At 41.2% G+C, this 18,659-nt stretch overlaps 1 protein-coding gene across 2 annotated transcripts in view; it reads right to left on the bottom strand.

The window, feature by feature from the left end:
- LOC118789569 (gamma-aminobutyric acid receptor subunit beta-3) overlaps positions 1-18,659 on the bottom strand; it is a 49,826-nt gene that overhangs the window by 11,583 nt on the left and 19,584 nt on the right. For both annotated transcript variants that reach the window (XM_036546047.1, XM_036546048.1), the window contains exons 4-7: positions 12,090-12,310; positions 9,597-9,679; positions 7,451-7,588; positions 5,500-5,652 (exon numbers count right to left, since the gene is read on the bottom strand). In XM_036546047.1, the coding sequence (XP_036401940.1) occupies positions 5,500-5,652; positions 7,451-7,588; positions 9,597-9,679; positions 12,090-12,310 (595 nt within the window). The remainder of the gene's footprint in view (positions 1-5,499; positions 5,653-7,450; positions 7,589-9,596; positions 9,680-12,089; positions 12,311-18,659) is intronic.

Raw genomic sequence — 18,659 nt, 5'->3', positions numbered from 1 at the left:
ACATTATATTACATGCATTTAGCAGACGCTCTTATCCAGAGCGACTTCCAGCACAATAGAACATAAGTGTATCCATTCAAGTTAAATGCGCAACAGTGTCAGACCAACCTAGCAACACTCCTAGATCAGTGACTGTGAGCATCACCATTCAAGCCCTACCACAAGTTAACTTCTGTAATCTGACTAGGCAACAGAAACCACATATACCACGATATATCAGTCAGAGGTAGCCGGTGTTAGGGGGTGGGGATTGAGGTGGAACCACGATGCAGTCTGAAGAGGTGGGTCTTCAGTCTGTGTCGGAAGATGGCCAGTGATTCAGCTGTCCTAACCTCTAAGGGGAGTTCATTTTACCACTGAGGGACCAGTACAGACAGGGATCGTGTCGGAGAGAAGCGACCCCATCAGGACAGGACAGTCAGATGCCCAATAGTTGCAGAGCGTAGTAATCTTGACGGAACTTGCTTTAGAGAGTATTAAGCTTTCTAAAGCAAACTGATTCGATCTCAGACAAATCTTATTGAAATGCTAAGCTATTCAGTGAGTGAGGTTTTTTTTTTGTTGCTCCAGATCAGTTTTAAGTCAATACATTTTTTTGTTTTTCACATGGTGTTTCATAATGATTTCAGCCTGTCAATTACTTGGTAATGAAAACATTTTCTTTCAGAGATGAAGAGTATCTAACTTTGTCAAAGGAAATATTCCCTTGGTGCCTGTGAACTATTCCGCTCTTACAAGCAGAGACAGGTTGCCCTGGACAGGAGTTAAATGTCAAGGATTTCCTGGCACAATCTAACTGTGAAGGTAGAAAGCCTCTGTTTTTTTCTTTTTTTTTTCAACACTGTACCAGAAATGTTTTTTCAACACGTTTCGAGTTTGAGAACAGGTACCTTATCACTAGACCAACAATTGTTGTTTTTTAAAAGCCCCCTTGGCAAGCCAGGTCTCTGTTGCAAAACTATTTTTAAACAGACCTCAAAGGATCCATCTGGTTAAATAATGGATGTACTGTGGTCTTCCTGCCTGCAGGGGGCACAAAACCTGTGGCTGTCTGTAGAGAGGCTGACAACCTGCCTTAAATCATAAATAACTTGTTTGTTTATTTGAATGGAAAATAACATGAATAATAAACATTCTATATTAAGCACTGTTCATCTATTCACAGCTGATTTTTTTCTAGCCAGTATTGTCTAAAATTATATCATTCCCATCAAGGAACGTTAGTTATTATGACAAAGGCAATTAATCTTAAAGATATAACTCAGATAGGAAATGAGTGCCATCTATCTCTGTTCTAAATGAATTCTATATGAATTGCACAAAGGTAAGGCTACCACATTAGACACATACCACATGAAACGTGCACTTTTTACGTTAAAATATGTTCTATGTCTTCAGGAAAAAAAGAAGCAGGGATGTTCCTAACTAACACTGCCAAGGTTGTTTTTTTACACACACACACACACACACACACACACACACACATACACACAAATCCAAAAAAGTTTGAGGACGTATATCATTTTAAAACTAATCCCTCTCCCTCATCTATTTATTGCTGGCTCTCCACCACCTTTGAGCACAGCAAAGCGATTATTTCCAAGCTGGCAATATTAAATAAAATGTAACAGTGCACCAAAGACATTCCCAAGTGATTTATTAGAAGAAGACAACAATTCAGCCCGAATGGTCATTGTCAGGTTACTGTATTTTTCTGCCAGCTGGTTAAACAGGCACATCAGCAAATTGGTGTGTGTGCATTCCTTTTCCCTCTGATATAATGATCTTTCCTCACCCTGTGCTAGTGCTAATTATTGGACCAGCATGTGATCTCCTCTAGTTTCCATGCAATATCAAAGATGTTACCGAAGAGAAAGAGATTTTGCTGCGTACATTAGGCCAAGTGCTGCATCACTGAAACCCCTTGCATATATGACAAACCAGAAGAGATAGAGCCTCCCCAGTGATTAACGGCCTTCATTTTTCCAGTGGTTCCCAGGAGAGATAACCAGTTAGCAGGCAGCAAGGTTGCCTTTACTGCCTAGCCCCGCGCTGCAGACGAAGGGGGGGGGGGGGTTTGGGTGGGTTGGTGGCAGGTTTTTCCACAGATGCCCGGGCGCCAGCCTTTGGCCAGAGACGGGACCAATGCCTCCGGGGTGCTTTGGCCCAGACTTGTCACTAAATTTATCTCTCAAGGATTCAGCCTATGAGTATAGGAAATAGCCCTGAAACCAATAGAGAGTCGACCATATGGTGCACATGTGTCATTTATGATTACCGGTTGTGTCAAAGTATTTATTTGTCTAATTGCCATTAAAATACCAGATGTACAGTACAAAGCTGACTTACTACTAAACATTTTGATATTCAGTCTCATGAGTGAGACATATCTGTCCCAAAGTACTAAGATTTCTTATTGAATGTCACTAGTTCTTTTAGTACTAATAAAACAGTGTCTTTCAATTAAAAATACCTAGACCTAACAGTGTATTCAAAAAATTTATATCTTGTTATTTTTTGTGCAAACAAAACCAACGTGGGATTAATTAATAGATATCAATGATTGTCAGCCATGTATGCATGCCAATTGCATGAATTCTATTTGCATTTTCAATTACCTCTGTCTAATTAAATTCATAATTAAAATGCTGGGGAAAATGTGAATGCTCTTGCACTTTCCACATTTTGAAATAAGTCGCGTTTCCCATCTGTAAAAGGAGCGCATGCATTTGCAAGCTGTGAAATTGCTCGCACAGTTGTAATTGTTAATAACTCAGCGTGAGTTTTTTTTTTTTTCCTTTTTAAGATGCATCTATTAATGGTCTGATATTGAAAGCTGATATTGTGAAATGAAAGTGGTATGCATCAGACACGCAGTATTTTGATCTGACATATTTTCATTTTACATTCTCGCACATGTATGTGGAGCTGTGTAAAAACCCCTATTAAACACAAAGCGAAACATAATTATCGTCACATACCTGGAACTGAATTAATCTGTGAGTAATTCTGTGTGGCACATCTGTTCCAGATGATCCAAGGATGGAAAATAATTGTCACATGATGCATGACCACTTTCCCATTCATCCACAGGGCTCTGCCAGAGCTCAGAGCTGCCCCTGCACTTCTTCAAACTTGAATGAATATTTAATCACTCAACATGTTGGTTCAATAACGGACAATGTGATGAAAAGGAAAAAGAACAAATGGCTCTCTGGGGTGACATTAGATTATGGATGCTGACACTTTATATCTTGAGGGGCCGGCTCTAGGTCTATGTTGAGGGCAGTACGCAAAACATATCAGTCTCGGTCAACACCTTCCTACAGTAAATATGATTAACATATATTAACAAACAAGGAAAGGGCAATATATTAGCAGACAATGCATATTAAGTAAAATGTCTGTCTGGGGAGGTCACCTGGAGGTGCTATGAGCCACACGCAGAGCAGGCCAGTCTGGGAACACCTGCATTCAGCTCCTTTTCAGGTAGTTATGGTGAAATCATTGGCTTGAATGATCCAAAGGCAATTTTGACAGTGTGAAATATTCCACAATAGACTACAAATATACAGCTAAATATGTAAAACTATCAAAAACATAGAAAACTGTACAAAAGTTACAATAATGCATCTCTTTTGGCACGTGTAGGTTTATGCAGGGATGTGCGGCAAAATTGCATTTCTCCAGTACAGTGATGTGCGTTACATAGAGATTAATAGGAAAGGTTCAGTTTGTTCAAAGCTCCCCAATGACAATGTGATTACATAGTACAATATAAGCATGCAGACGTAGATATTTGATTTGCAAAAATTACAAATTACATCTAGGGTAGTAAAGGAAATAAAAAATTCCAGTTCTGGCTTCAAATTAAACCTGACCAGTAAGACCAAAGTTTAAACCGAATGCAGAGATTTTAAGATGGGGTCAGTGAGACCAATCAGATTAACTTGTAGAATTAACTCCAGTAAAAAGCTGGGATATAAAGCATTTAAATTTCAACTCAGACATTCTTACCGTGCTAATTTGATTCACGTCATCTCTTTATGGAAACTTGGTATTGTACTAGGAATTGCATGTGTGGTGTACACACACTCTAGGTTATTTGCTGAATAATTTGTGTTAGGTCATTTCCTAATGTCGGGGTATTTTGGGACCAGAAAGTAGTCACATATCCCAAAGCAATGATACTGTGTGTATTTGAACTCTTATTACACTCACTAATCATTTCTGCTGCTACGGTGCAGTATCTGAAAGACATGTACACACACAGTTGCAGTGAAGCTTACAGTTTGCAGTGATCTCCTTCTATTGTGGATATTTGTCAAATACCTGTCCTGACAGCACTTTTATATAGCAGGTTTATGTATCTTATTGTCATTTGAGGTGCTTTTAAAATTTTGATTCTCTGAAAACTGATTTTGGTTCTGCTATAGATTTCTTTTTTTTAATATTAGAACAAAAATATACAAAACTTGTTCAAGCTGAAAAAAGGCACACAGAAAGAATATTAGGAATATTGGTGGATCATTTAGGGTGTAATTTCACTGGTGCTGCAGCTTACCAGTGATTGCGTTTTGAGGTAAATTTAATTGTTCACCAGCTGCATTGATCTCTTGGCTTTAGCTCTATAAGGCAGCTTGTTTCAGCTCTCTTGCCAGCAGTAATCGAAAGCTCTTAACAGTGCCTCTGCGCAGGTGAATCATACTGTACCTTTATTGCAAACTACAGCCATTTTTACCCCGGGACTTTACTGACTGTGTCTCTGAAGTGCTCACATTTCTCTCTTTCACAGAGATAATGAGGAAATCATCTAATGAGGCTCCTGCTTTGATTGCTGCATCTATCAATAAACACACACACACACACACACACACACACACACACACACACACTCACACACACACACTGACACTCACAGGCACACATGCACACACACACACAGGCGCGCACACACACACACACACACACAAGCACATGTAACTCTCACATGTAGTTGAAGGATAATCTACAGTATAACCATGGAAGTAGCCTGCCAACAGTCCAAAGAATTCACCCTGTTATAGATGCTACGGTTACATCAGCATGTGTTCAAAGGGTTCACTGAGCATTCTGTAAAGTCTCTAAGCCTACAGTATACAGGGGGGTTTGTGGTTCATTTTTAAATAGAATTCACAGGGTTTGGCTTATTATTTTAGAGCAGTAAGCAAGTCCATAAAGTTTAACTGCATGTGCTGGCAAAGGGCACATTAAATTAGTTTATATAATATCACTCCATAGTTTCAGTGTGATGATATGAAGGTGCAGGTGAACCTCATTTTTCTTAAAAAACCCATCTGATTGTGACTGTACCTCAGTCATTTCAAGAAAAAATGCAAGATGGCATCTCATGTCACTGGCAAAACCCTCCATCCACAATACTTCATTGTCCTAACAGAATATAATGTAATATAATATAGTCTAATATACTGGGCCAACATGATATAATAACGCACATACCCAAAGCCACTCGTGCAGCGGAGGCATCGTAATTGATCCAGAATGACACCCAGGACAAGATGGTGATCAAAATGGAGGGCATGTACGTCTGGAGGATGAAGTATCCAATATTCCTCTTCAGTTTGAAACTCAGAGACAGTCGTGGGTAGGCTCCTAAGGAAACACGATTGGAGGGAAAAAAAGAAGAAGAGGAAAAAGCTATTTATTTCAAGGAGCATGCAGGCATACTTTGTTTTGTTTCAGTTGCTATGGTGACAGCAGCATGGATTAGGTTTATCGCCATGGTAACAAGCATCAGTGGTCCAAATTGCACAATGATTTGTGATAGCTTAGCCTTGAGCTCCAGGCCCATAATGTTAAAGATTAAATAACTAAATATGCACGCTGGTTGATTGATAGCCATACATATAAAATATACAACAGATTTCAGTGTCTTTTACCCAGACTACAGCAAGCACAAAGGTCTCATATGTGGATAAGATAGCAATGGTGGTGTCATACCCTCAATGACAGTGCAAAGGATGAATTATACATCACAGTCTTTATTACGTAGTTATATTTATTTAGGTCTATACAGATGTCATAATGTGCCCACTACATAAACACATCCGGGACCCTCAATGAGAAGATGAGAATGTCTGTCTTAAATAGATCTCAGACAGGAAGGGGACACTACCTGTTCTACATATCAAAAGGAAAGTGAACTGACTGACTCCTGGGTTTGACCGAAACCACCACGTCCTCTTCAGGGGAAGCACCGTTCAATTGAAAAGTATGAAACACACTTCAAGACTATTCCAAAACCATATTACAGTAAAGTTTTCGGATTCGATCACAATCACCAAGCCATCATGAGGACAAAGATCACTTTATTGGAATATGGCATCACATCAATCTGAGATTCTTTTTTTCTTGATTAAATAGCAGTTTTACTTAGGATGACCCAGCAGTTTTGATTGAGTCCAGGAGTTATCATGTTTTTTTGTGTATACATTGCGAAGGGGGACTGCAAGCATGCGTGAGAGGGGAATATGTTTTGCACAGTGTGTATTTGTGGGGTCAGAGAAATATCTGTTATGTACATAAAATGATTTATTATTTCATTTTTGGATGAAACAGAATGAGGAGACCAAATGAGCTTGTTAGGGTGTGATGTGCTATCCATTATGCTTGTTGCCTACATTTGTGCTGCGTTAACAAGGAGCTTGCTGTTCTCTGCTCTCAAAATATGTTTCAAAAAACTAATATCCATTATAGATGTGATTAATTTAGGAGCAGGAATACAGCAGGGTGAATCATTGCTGTAGTGTCTCAGTGACTGTTCAGAGCTTCAGAAGAGAATAATTTATGCTGTGGGTCCAGAGCCTCATGAATATCTGATGCCCTGTATCAAGCACTGCATTTTTTAGAAAAGGGCTTGAAGAAACAGCGATGTAATTGGCACTCCGTTATCTTCCTCCATTCCAGTGTAATACCGAGCGAAGTTCGCGCATGATGTGAACTTGGTAATTAGGCAGGCTTTGAGATAAGTGGTGCAGAGGGGTCTTATGGGACCGGCACGGAAAAGGAAAACAGGAGGATCACAGCACACAAAACATTAATGGGCTTTTTACCGCAAACTTTAGCAAAGTTATTCGCATTCAAGCGCCTCCACCGCAGAAAACACATCTGTGTGCGCCTTTTTCACAGCTGAGGTAGGGAGGCAAGGACAAAGCAGCTAAAATATTCACGAGGTAGGGAAAGCAGGCCGAGTTGCAGATAGCATATTTGAGACTTTGCTCTAGTTTTGCTGAAAGAAAAATGAACGAACATGACCCCTCCATTCTGAAACTCATCTTTACACCCAGTTAAAGGAAGTCCCTTGTAGTTGTAAGTTGTAACTACTAGGGTAGCTCATAAAATTATTATTGTTCCCATGCATTGTGTTGAAAGTTCTCCTGGCTGACTTTACCTGTGGAAAAGACAACATTCCTGGAGACCAGCTTGTAATCCACGATTGAGAACTGAGGCAGCTCAATCCTCGCCACGCCAGTCACGGCATTGTCTCCGCCTTTCCAGTAGAACTCAATGTCATCTGTGGTGTAACCATCTGTGCCAGGGAAACATACATGTAAAGGAGAATGTCACACCTCCAAATGCCATGAACATGTACAGGACCAGTCAAAGGTTTGGACGCAACTTTTGTTTTTTATTTTTACTATTTCCACATTTTAGAATAATAGTAAAGACATCAAAACTATTAAGTAACAGAAATGGAATTATGCAGTGACCAAAATCAAGCCAACAAATCAAAACTATCTTATATTTTAGATTCTTCAAAGCTGCCAAAAATATATTTGTTTAAATTATTTATTTTTTTGGAAAGAAAGTCATCAGGTATCAACTTTAACATTTATATTTGTCTAAGAAACTAATTTCAAGCAATTCATACATACATCCACCATACATACATCAAGCATACATCTTTAGATCAAAATGTCCTTGCATGCATGTTTGTCATTATCTTAATCAGGTGTGTCCAAAACTATTGACTGGTACTGTATGTAATCTCCACAGTTCAAGAGCAAAAGCCACTGCTCCAGCTGTTCCATTCTCAGTTTGCTTTACAGATGATGGCTTTGCCCAATTTCTATACAGTACATATGCCGGCACTATGCTAAAACGCAGTGTCCTCACGGTACATGCATTGCCCTCAAAGTAAGATCTTGCAAAGAGTGAGATTGCTTTCATCATCATTTCTCCCTAGTATTTCAACAAATATCTTTTCATGTTACATTTTCTTTTTTCCAGCTGGCAAATATTACAATAAGACCATCCTTGATCACATTTCTTCATCTGTCACACTTTCAATGGCCATTATCTAGATGCTGATTGTAGGTGTATGAATTTTCCCACACTCATTTCAAAGGACACATCTGGTGGTGTATGAATATCTTATCCAAACTTAATGATAATGTGTGTGGGCAAAGCAATGTTGCTATTATTTAGCACAGAAGCAGGCACAGCATTGCAATATAATATGGATACATTCTAATGACTTTGAGGTCAAATACAGTCAGAGAATGATGAAGGGGAAAAAAAAACATTGTTAAAAATTGTTATGCAAGGTCTGGTCAAGGTTACTCTTGTAAAAATGGAATGAGTAATATACATTAATGCCAACTGGCATCCGTAGCCATAATAACAGGGCAGACAGGATTGTTTTACAGGTCATTTGTTTCATAGGTACGATCGAATGCATTTCTCTGACTGACACTTACGCAGTAATGTGTAAGAGTGTTTCACATTCTTGTGGGCGTCTCGACCAGTAGGTGCAAGACCTCAGTGTGCGTGAGTAACAGATTGCTGGCGGGCACTGACCTGAAAGCCCTGCTGTCTGGCTTCAGGGCTATCATGGGGCAGCAGTGTGGTATATTTGTAAGGAAAAGGGCTCATAAACCAAAGATGCAGGTTTGATTCCCCCCTACAGCAATGACATGTACCCCTGGGCAAGGTACCTAGCCCAGAATTGCCTCAGTAAATATCCAGCTGTATGGATATTTATGGATTACACACAAGAACTGTAACCTGTGTAAGCTGCTCTGGATAAGACTGTCTGCTAAGAAACTGAATGTTTTGTATCACGACACAAGATCTGCATAAGATAGCACTAGAGAAGGTCTACATCACGTACCACTATAGAAGATCTACATGAGATATGAGGTATCACAACACAAGATCTGCACAGGGTTTCACAAGACTGTGAATATGGTTGATGGTGCCTCTTCAAGGCAGCGAGGCACAGCGTTCCATATCATAAAAATGACTGAACTACATACAATGAGCACAAGAGACAAACTGCTTGCTTGTTAAAAAAGTGCTGTTGATTCTTTTTTTCCTGCATTAGTCTTTACTGAACATTAACCAGCTCTAACTAGCATGCCAGTAAAGAGATTTTATCAATTGCACAGATGAATGCATCTTCAGAGGAATATCACGAAGTGTCCTCTTTCTATGTCCTTTATCACAGAACAATACAGAGTTCTAATGAAGTTAGTATCAGGTCCCTGACATCCTCTGTGAGCTCCTTCAGATAGGAACGGCACGGGGATACTCACAGCTCTCGATTTCCAGGGTGCAGTTTTGTTCATCCAGCGGGTATCTGCGGAGGTCCATCATGCAGGCAGCTGTGGTGGTGATCCTGGATGGGAAGGAGGGAATTTGACTGATGCACCATGTTAAGTCTGCCCACAAGGACACAGCCTTTCTTCCCTGTCCTTGGTCAACAGCAGGTGTGTGATCCCTCTGTCCCCCTCTCCCTGTTCTGCAGACCCACATCATTAAACTCCTGATATACAAACTGATTGATTGATTTTTTTTTTAACTTTACAAGTCTCCCATCTCATTTGAGGTTTCATTGTCTTCCTGCTCTGTCCTGCCTCCCCCTCTGTGTGTGTGTGTGTGTGTGTGTGATTTTGATGGACAGATTTAAAACAAGCCAGTGCACAGTGAGTGATCACAACCGCCTGAGTGGCCCCAATAAGCTCTGTTTGTGTTCACTTTCAACATTAGTATTCACCACTGTACAGTATCACACTCTCAAGCAACCGGGTCTGTGCGGTGTCATTAATCACCAGTCTTACTACCGTACATGTGTCAAAAATAAACCCATCTAGGCTGCGATAACTCGTCAGCTCTAATTAACTCCGTGATATGACAGTCTTAAACAATCAGCGATAATGAGCTGTAAGCGAGAACTAAGAAAGAAGCAAAAAGGAGAACATGGAAAATACCCTGGAGGAGACATGGGGGCCTCAAAAATAACAGCATAAAACAGGAGAGGTTCACATTTTCCATTCTGTTTCAAATGCAGCACTTAAGAAACACTGTGGCAATGTATGGTGCAATAGTCTGAATCCTACAGTAGGTCAGGATCAATGGTCAAGGTACAAGGGTGTTAGGGTTAAAGACCTGAGTACAGACTTAAATGATATGTGATAGACTTACGTGACTATTAGAGAATGTGTTACAATCTGGTATATTTTCATGGTTTAACAGGAATGCATTAGAAATTTCCCATTCACTTAGAATTTGCCTGTTGTGACATCCTTTTAAAATGGCTACTCCATATTTTAGACTATTCTAAGAAGGGAGCAAAGGATTACCTTAAATAAAACACTGTTTGGGTTGATTATATACGAAAATGGACATGAAGTGAACATGAACATGAACACATAAAGAAAAAATAAATTCCTAATTGCTTCAATAAGACCATTATGTAAGTAAATAAAACATGAAGTGAATAAAATAAAAATCTCAACAGGGTTATTACATCATATGCAAAATTCAATTATACTAAAATTACTGTGTTAGACTTACAGCTCTTTTGTACAGTATGTTAACAAGATGTTAAACTTGTTAAAGTGTTAACAGGACCTTTTCAGAATCTACATTATCATCTTAGCTGGAAAAGCTAATAGGCACTGAAAACGTATGCCAGATATCTTAGGTCGCCATAAATCTCCAGGTTTCAATGGTTTTAGGAGGATTCACTTTCACAGAATTTAGACCACTGTCTGTATCTTAGCATTGGTTAAACCACATTCACAAAGAATGATACGTATGTCCAATATGTATGTATGTCCAATATCCAAGTTAAGGATATTTAGAATTTGACAAAAACGGAGTGTTATGTATGACAGTATGGTACGTAAAACAGGATGCAATTCATGCTAAATGTTCATCTCACGACTGACCACAAAGCAGAAATCAAACGACACTTGCATCATCTTCCACATGACCAGACACTTCATGCTCAGCCTTCCTGTGCATATCTCCGATTCAAACAGACAGCATGTTACACCGGACGCCTACAGCTGTCTCCCTGCGGCTCCGTTTGCTGCGACTGTGGGTACTTGAGCCTCTGTCACTGTGCTGTTCCGTACTTCTGTGTCCTGCAGAAGTGCTCATCGTTAACATTGTGATCATGGCAGTGAGGACTCCATCCACCGAGTGCATTTGCGTGCCTTTTAGAGAGCATTAGTTAATCTAAAAGGCTGATGAAGTTCATTTCAGAGATGAATTAATGTGGGTGCACCCCTGCACATTACCATATAAGTGTGTGCATTTATCCGTTAATGGCTCCAGACAAGGCAAACATCCCTACTCTTTGGTCTGCATGAATTGATTTTTTCTGTCTTCTTATGTTGCCTAATTGTCTCTCATCACTGCTTTGTAAGATGTACTGCTAATACCACATTCAGAGGGTCTGCTCTGGGGGCTAAAATATGAGATCCAGGCTATGACATTTGTAACTGAAATTTTTTTTGCACTTGCATTTGTTTTGGCATATTGCATTTCCAGTTTCTGACATACAAAATGTTGCCAACAGTACATTTGTCATTTGGTACGGACTAAGACAGTAATGTTCCCAATATAACAGACTGCTGCAAACAGAGATGAAAGCCGACAGAGCAGCCAGATTAGGAAACACCCAGGTGGTCACATGTTCTCAGCTCAGAGTTGAGACTTTCATCATGCAGCTCGCTCCGGTCTCTCAGCTGGGAATATCAGGCTGAGGAGTGAGAAGTGGTTTTTAAAACGGCGCCCACCTGAGACCGTAGAGAACCGTGCCATCTGGGTGGAGCCGGATCATCCGGTTCTTCACCGTCACGCCATGCACGAACGACTTCTTGTCGTTCAGGAAGTAGGTGTCTGGCACCCACAGCTGATCCGCCACGCGGTTGTCGAGTGTCAGGTTCAAAGGTATGCCCGCGTAGGCCAACCGCTTATCCCTCCAGTACTGTTGAAAGTACATGGTTAACGTGTAGTCCTGGAAGCAAATAAAAACAAAGATTACAATAGTGCTAATAAAAAAGCTTGCTTAATAGAATACAGAAACAGTGAAACAACAGGCAACATTCCAAGTCTGATAATCCAATCCACTAGCTCAAATTAACCCTGCTTGCTACTGTGCAGATATTCCCTATATGTGTTGTGACAAAAACAGGTAGTATAGCACAGAGTTTTGTGACTGAAAAACAGGGTAACCTTTCAGGCAAGATCTAAGTGTATTAGGTGTCAAATGTCAACAAAACAGATCAATTAATACACCTAACCCTTAATACTGGTAGTCAGCTAACTTTTGGTTTTATTTAATAAATATAGTCTAACTAATATGTGACTATTATTCATTTGTGTCTTGTAGCAATGGTTATAATTTTGAATGACACGTTTTTGGTTCTTGTAGCCAGGCTTGAATAACTTTCTGCCTCCTATAAGCATAACCCTGACCCCATGCAAAACTTTCCCCTTTATTCTGAATCTACTACATTATAACACGTACTACGGGGCGCCAAATGTAACAGACCTTTTTTCGTGGACAGAATGCCTTCTGTGCTACGAAACGCATTAATTCATTACGAAACCATATAACACCGTAATGGCTTTTGTCCACGAAAAACACAAACGCGTTAGCATTGTGTCCACGAAATATTGAAGAGAGCACATACTTTCGTGCACAGAAAACAAAACGGATAATTCCTTTCATGCACTGAATTGACCGTTGTGCTTTTCATTTTGTGGACAAAAGGTGGAATGCACTTCGCACTAAGTGGACAAAAGGAACTCATTTTGAAAACAAAAGTAATTCTGCCCACGTAACCGATGTCCTCGGCCATCGTTTATGCTGTTATGGCACAAAATGCAGAATGCACTGTACTATCATCATTCCGTGCCATCGAATGTTCATTTTGTTCACTTGCCTGTTTTGCTATATTACTGAAAGTATGATGTGCACGAATGATGAAGTCCACGAAAAAAGGTCTGTTACATTTGGCGCCCCATAATGTACTGCATTTGTGTGTCCATCCACTTAACTTACATAATGGGACGTTACTAACACTGTTCTCCTGCACCTCATACATTGGTGAACAAAGATGTTTGAGCTCAAATGGCTGTGGACTGTGGTCAGCCTCCTCGTAATGAAAAGGCTTGGTAGCTCTTCAGCACAGTGTAGAAGGCTTGTCAGCAGCCTCCCAATAGCATGAAGTCAGCCTACTTCCTACTTTATACATTCTCCTACTTCCTGTCCCACTCACTCTCCTCCATTATTCCAATGCCCACTGCCTCCTCTACATGGCGCATGTGTACAGTTAACAGTACACCAATATCTCATATTTAATTTCATATGTTTAAGTGCTTTCACATGGGAAATACAGTAGTTCAGAAGTGTAATGCATTACAGTGATTGTGGAGAAACCTCTGATTGTGTCACCGCATGCAAAGCAAGTTCAAGTTTTCAGTTTACGGGATGTCACCTATTCGGAATAAAGAATAAAGAAGTGCTGCCTAAAACACATGGATGAAGCAAACAAAAAAAGGTCAGAGACCATGACAACTGCATCTACATACCTTTGACTTATGTGAGTTTGAAGCCAAACCACTTTTCCTTGTAAGTACATGCAAACGTTTAGATGGATCACAGTAAGGCACACCTGTCTGAGCAACACCCCACGCCACCTCCTTGTGCCTCCTTTACAGGAAAGACTGGATAAACTTCATTGGACTTCTAAACCAATGTTAGCACACCTCTCCCATGCCAGCAATTCTCCATTGGAAATACAGCACTTCACTGTTCACCCAGATGATGGAGTTTATCCCAGAGCTGCCGCACACCCATCCATATGCATTCACACATACAGCGGTACACTGCGTCCCCTTCACTGCACCCAGGCAGTAGATAGAGCGCTTCGCCAAGGCGTGATTTTTCAAGCCCGATCGTCAGTCTCATCTCAGCAAACTGTGCTGTCACAACAGCTTTGGGTTCAGAGGAGATTCATCTCGCCGAGCCCGAGATGCTAGAAACTGCTAAGGTAAGAGCTGGGAGTCGCAGACCAGAGCCACAAATAGATCTGCGCTTGTTGTGAGCATATTCATGCAGACATCATGTAACCCCGACTGCAGACACCCTGCCCCGGGCCTCCATCAGCCGCGGCTGTCTAGAGCAGATAGCGCTGCATCTCTCTGAGAAATGGTCGGAGCTGCAGACAGACACGCACCCCACAAACACGCCACAGGTTCTGGGTGACACAGCGGCGGAGCTGGGGTTGGCGCGCCGGGCGACATGACGAGTTGCTTTGAATTTAAGCTCGTCTTTCACAACGTCCCTTTCTTGGCCATCGACCAAAACGCTTTTTAATTCAAAGAAAAGAAAAATGATGAATAAATAAATAAATAAAAGGCTGCTGTGACATTTAAGGAGACGATGTAAGGGAATATATTTGGCAAAGCAGGAAATGAAATACACTGAAACTTGATTACATGACTCGTTCTCTGTGAAATCAATTTTCCATGTGGTAAGTACCCTTTGATGATGTCAGTGTGTGTGTCTGTGTGTGTGTGTGCGTGTTCTGGGGTGTGATAAATATCCATCCAAATAAACATAGCTGTCCAGTGTGGTGGCTGCCCTGGGGAACTTGAAACCCACCCTTTTAGACTGCTGTGAACAATCTGTTACCATAATCAGGCCAATTTGCGCCACACGCACAAATATTTGTTTGCTCAGGTCTGGCGCGGCAGCCCTCCGCTTGGTAAGGTCAAATGGGCACCTTTTACCCCGGAATATTTCAATTTGCTCTCACCAAATGACAATGCTTATGGCAAAAATCAGCACTGACCTCATCCATAAAAGTGCTTAAATGATATTTAAGTCAAGGCCCACATCCTCAACATTTAGTTGAAATACACCTCTAGCAAGCATTATCAGATGAAGGTGCATACTTATTTCAGCAATAACCCCTCAAGAAGGGTTGTAAAAATAGCACTTTCTGTATATCAGAAAGAAAACATTTACATCCAGAAAAAGACCCCACAGTACACATACGCAATTCTGTGATTTCCAACAGTAGAATAAACCACTGACCTTTTTCTATATGTATGACCTTATCATGGAAGCTAAGAAACCAGATACATCTTCATCATTACAAGATTCTATCCATTGATCCCTAATGATACGAGAACTTCATTCTCCAAGAGCCATGGGCTGTATGTGCAAAAGACATCATGAGTTTTGTAACCCTGCTGCTTCACATCCAGTCACACCTGTTGCAACTTCAGCTAATCATGTTGAGAGTTTACCATTTGAAAGTCTTGGCTAGCTTCATTTGCATGTAATTAGTGCACTGGCTACACAGAACAGAAGAAAGCCGTTGGGTACCCCTGTAACTGACAGCTGATAACAGATAGACCCTATCAACTTATGATTGCTCATACTACTTACTGTATGCATCCACTTAGGAATGATAATGGGCATGGAAATATCAGTGTTGGAATTGCCTCCATTTCCTTATTTGCTCACATTCGGCAATTGCTGTAAAGCAGGAACTCTGTCTGAGGCTGTAGTCTGAGAGGAAATGCACACCTCCAAGGGAGTGCACTCCAGAAATGAGCTGCGAATAATTCAATCAGGCTGCTCTCTTATGAGAACTTGGCACCATTAATAACACCACCCGAGTTTAAACGGCACCACCCCCGTCCCGTCGACCCACAGTGTCACAGTAAAAAATGGAATCGGTTCATTGAATCCGCGAGGTTTATAAAACTGCAAGATCATTCAGATGTTGCTGCGAAGGGTGTGTTTGCTTTGACCAGTTCAAACATTCAGAGGGTTTCCATTTGAAATGGCTCACAAATTGAACAGCTATTTGTGCAAAGGCCATTTGCAAACAGGAAACTTAATGAATTTGAACACTGAATTAAGTGAGCTTAATTCAGAGTTGGATAGCATTTCATTTCATTGTTTTCAGAAACATCAGATTCAGAATTAAAGCAAAATTCTCCTCCATTAAATAGCCAGAACTGGCTTCATATGTTCATCTAATTTCACGTTAAGAGATTTGATGAGATATCCAAAAAGCGTAGTTACAGTTAATATTCTGTACAGTAAGAATGTTCTAAAAGCCATAGGCGTCATTTACACTGGGGACGCTGGGGACATGTCCCCACCACTTTTTGTCGTGGCCCATTTTGTCCCCACCACTTGTCCCCACCACTAAAAAGGTGTGAACACATCGAACCCATGGTTGTCCCCGGCACTTTTCAAAACAAACTGACGCCCACGCTTGAAGCCACTTCTTAAGTTCAATAACAATTTCCACAGAGCATTATATCAGTGTCAAGGTACTGAGTATATAGCCATTGAGCACTGCCTGAAATTACCAAGAGGCCATAGGCAAAAGATTCAAAGAGCACATTGCTGATCTTTCAAACGATCCATACTTTTTCTTCGCATTCTGTGTGGCAGCTGCTGCAGCAGGGCTGTTCTTGCCTAACTGGATATCGACACACGATGGTTGATATTGATGGGTTAATGACACTCATGCTCTTTGCTGGCTTTATTTCCACACACATCAGATGGATAAAACTAATAAATAAAAAGCAGAGGCTCTGCATTAAAACAACCACAGTGGTCCCTTGGCAATCACCCATCACTTCAATGCCTTTGACTTAATTCTCACACCGGGGAAACGTTTCTGCAGTCGGCGTAATTAAAGCGAGACGAGAAATCGCCGTCTGCTATTTTTAGTCTATGTCGTGAAGGTGATTCAGAATCACTTCCTGGAATTTTTTGCGGGGTTGGGGGGGGGGGGTAAAATGATGATGAGTAACATCATAGAACGAAAGAATCCGCCTTTCCTACCCCAGTATTTCTACAAAGAAGGCAAGGCAGCGCCCCGTGAGTGCCTGCTCTCACCCCTTTACAAATACATTCACCTTCTGCTCCACTTCTCCAACTTCTTTCTTCTTATTGCCTCCCCGCTTCGGGGATGGCATTATAAACGCCCTCATTGGACAGCTTCCCACATGCAGGAACAGTGTGGGCTGGGTGATTCAGACCGAGCGCGGAGATTACACAACAGCCTTGGCATTACGGAGCCGGCCGCCGAGTGGCAGCCACTCATAGCCCAGGTCTAACCGTGCCCTCCACGCCCCCATGCCCACCCCCGTTCCCCCCGCCGCCCACACGCCGCCCCCGCGCACGCTCTTAACTATGTGTTAAAGGATGTCGCAGAAAACATCCAAAGATGTTCTTGGGAATACAGAGCCCCTCCTCGCTACGCTTTTACAGACCCCGGCGCTTACGTGAAGAAGAGCATCAATGATTTAACACGGCACCGGCGCTACCCCTCCAAACAAAACTGCCACCGTGAAATATTCATCCCCATGGTATCTCCGTGAGCGCGTGGAACTCGGGCTGAGAGGGCAATCCTGTAGAAGGGGCCAGTCTGGGGAGCTTGTGTCAGAGCCATCCAGTTATTACAGAGAGTGCATTTTCATGAGCTCAATGTCTGAAAACTTCCCACAAATACAGTATGTGTATAACAGTATTGATAGGCAGAGTAGACAGACAGACCAATAGATAGATAGATAGATAAATAGATAGATGGCTTTAAAATGCAACCACATAGAAGGGTAACATTTTGCATGGTGATAGATAATAAACCTATGCACACAAGCTATTTGTGGGAGTCTGTGTGTGGTCTTCCTGTTCATTTGTTAGACACTAAATGTGCGCATATGGCATGTTGAGTACAGTGCCGATCCAACAAGCCTGGAACACTGATTTATTGCGACCATGTCAGAGCATTGAACATCGCTGTTTAATGAAAGCAAATGATATTTTAAAAAGGCTGATTTGAGCGGTGATCAACATGATAAAAGTATGTATTCATATATTGCCTTCCATACTGACACTGTAGAATATGCTGAACAGTGAATTCCATTAAACAGTATAGATAATTTCATCTCAATTTACAGTTTTACAGATTACAACGCATGTATTTTTATTAAATATTAGTCACAGCAGTAAATTTTGACCGTGATATGAATGCTCAGAATATTTCTCTGTTGCTTTGCTGACTTACTGTGCTAAATGACACTGACTGACGCTGTGCAAACTAACACTGACCAATGCTATGCTAAGTGACACTGACCAACACTATGCTAAGTGACACTGGCCAATGCTATGCTAAGTGACACTGGCCAATGCTATGCTAAATGACACTGACCAATGCTATGCTGAGTGACACTGGCCAATGCTATGTTAAATGACACTGGCCAACGCTATGCTAATCTTGTTTCCCTGCACCTCTGCTCTCTGTTCCCAGCAGGTGCTCTTCATT

The sequence above is a fragment of the Megalops cyprinoides genome, chromosome 14, assembly GCF_013368585.1.
Source record: "Megalops cyprinoides isolate fMegCyp1 chromosome 14, fMegCyp1.pri, whole genome shotgun sequence".
Lineage (NCBI taxonomy): Eukaryota > Metazoa > Chordata > Actinopteri > Elopiformes > Megalopidae > Megalops > Megalops cyprinoides.
This window is presented reverse-complemented; position numbering and strand designations above follow the sequence as displayed.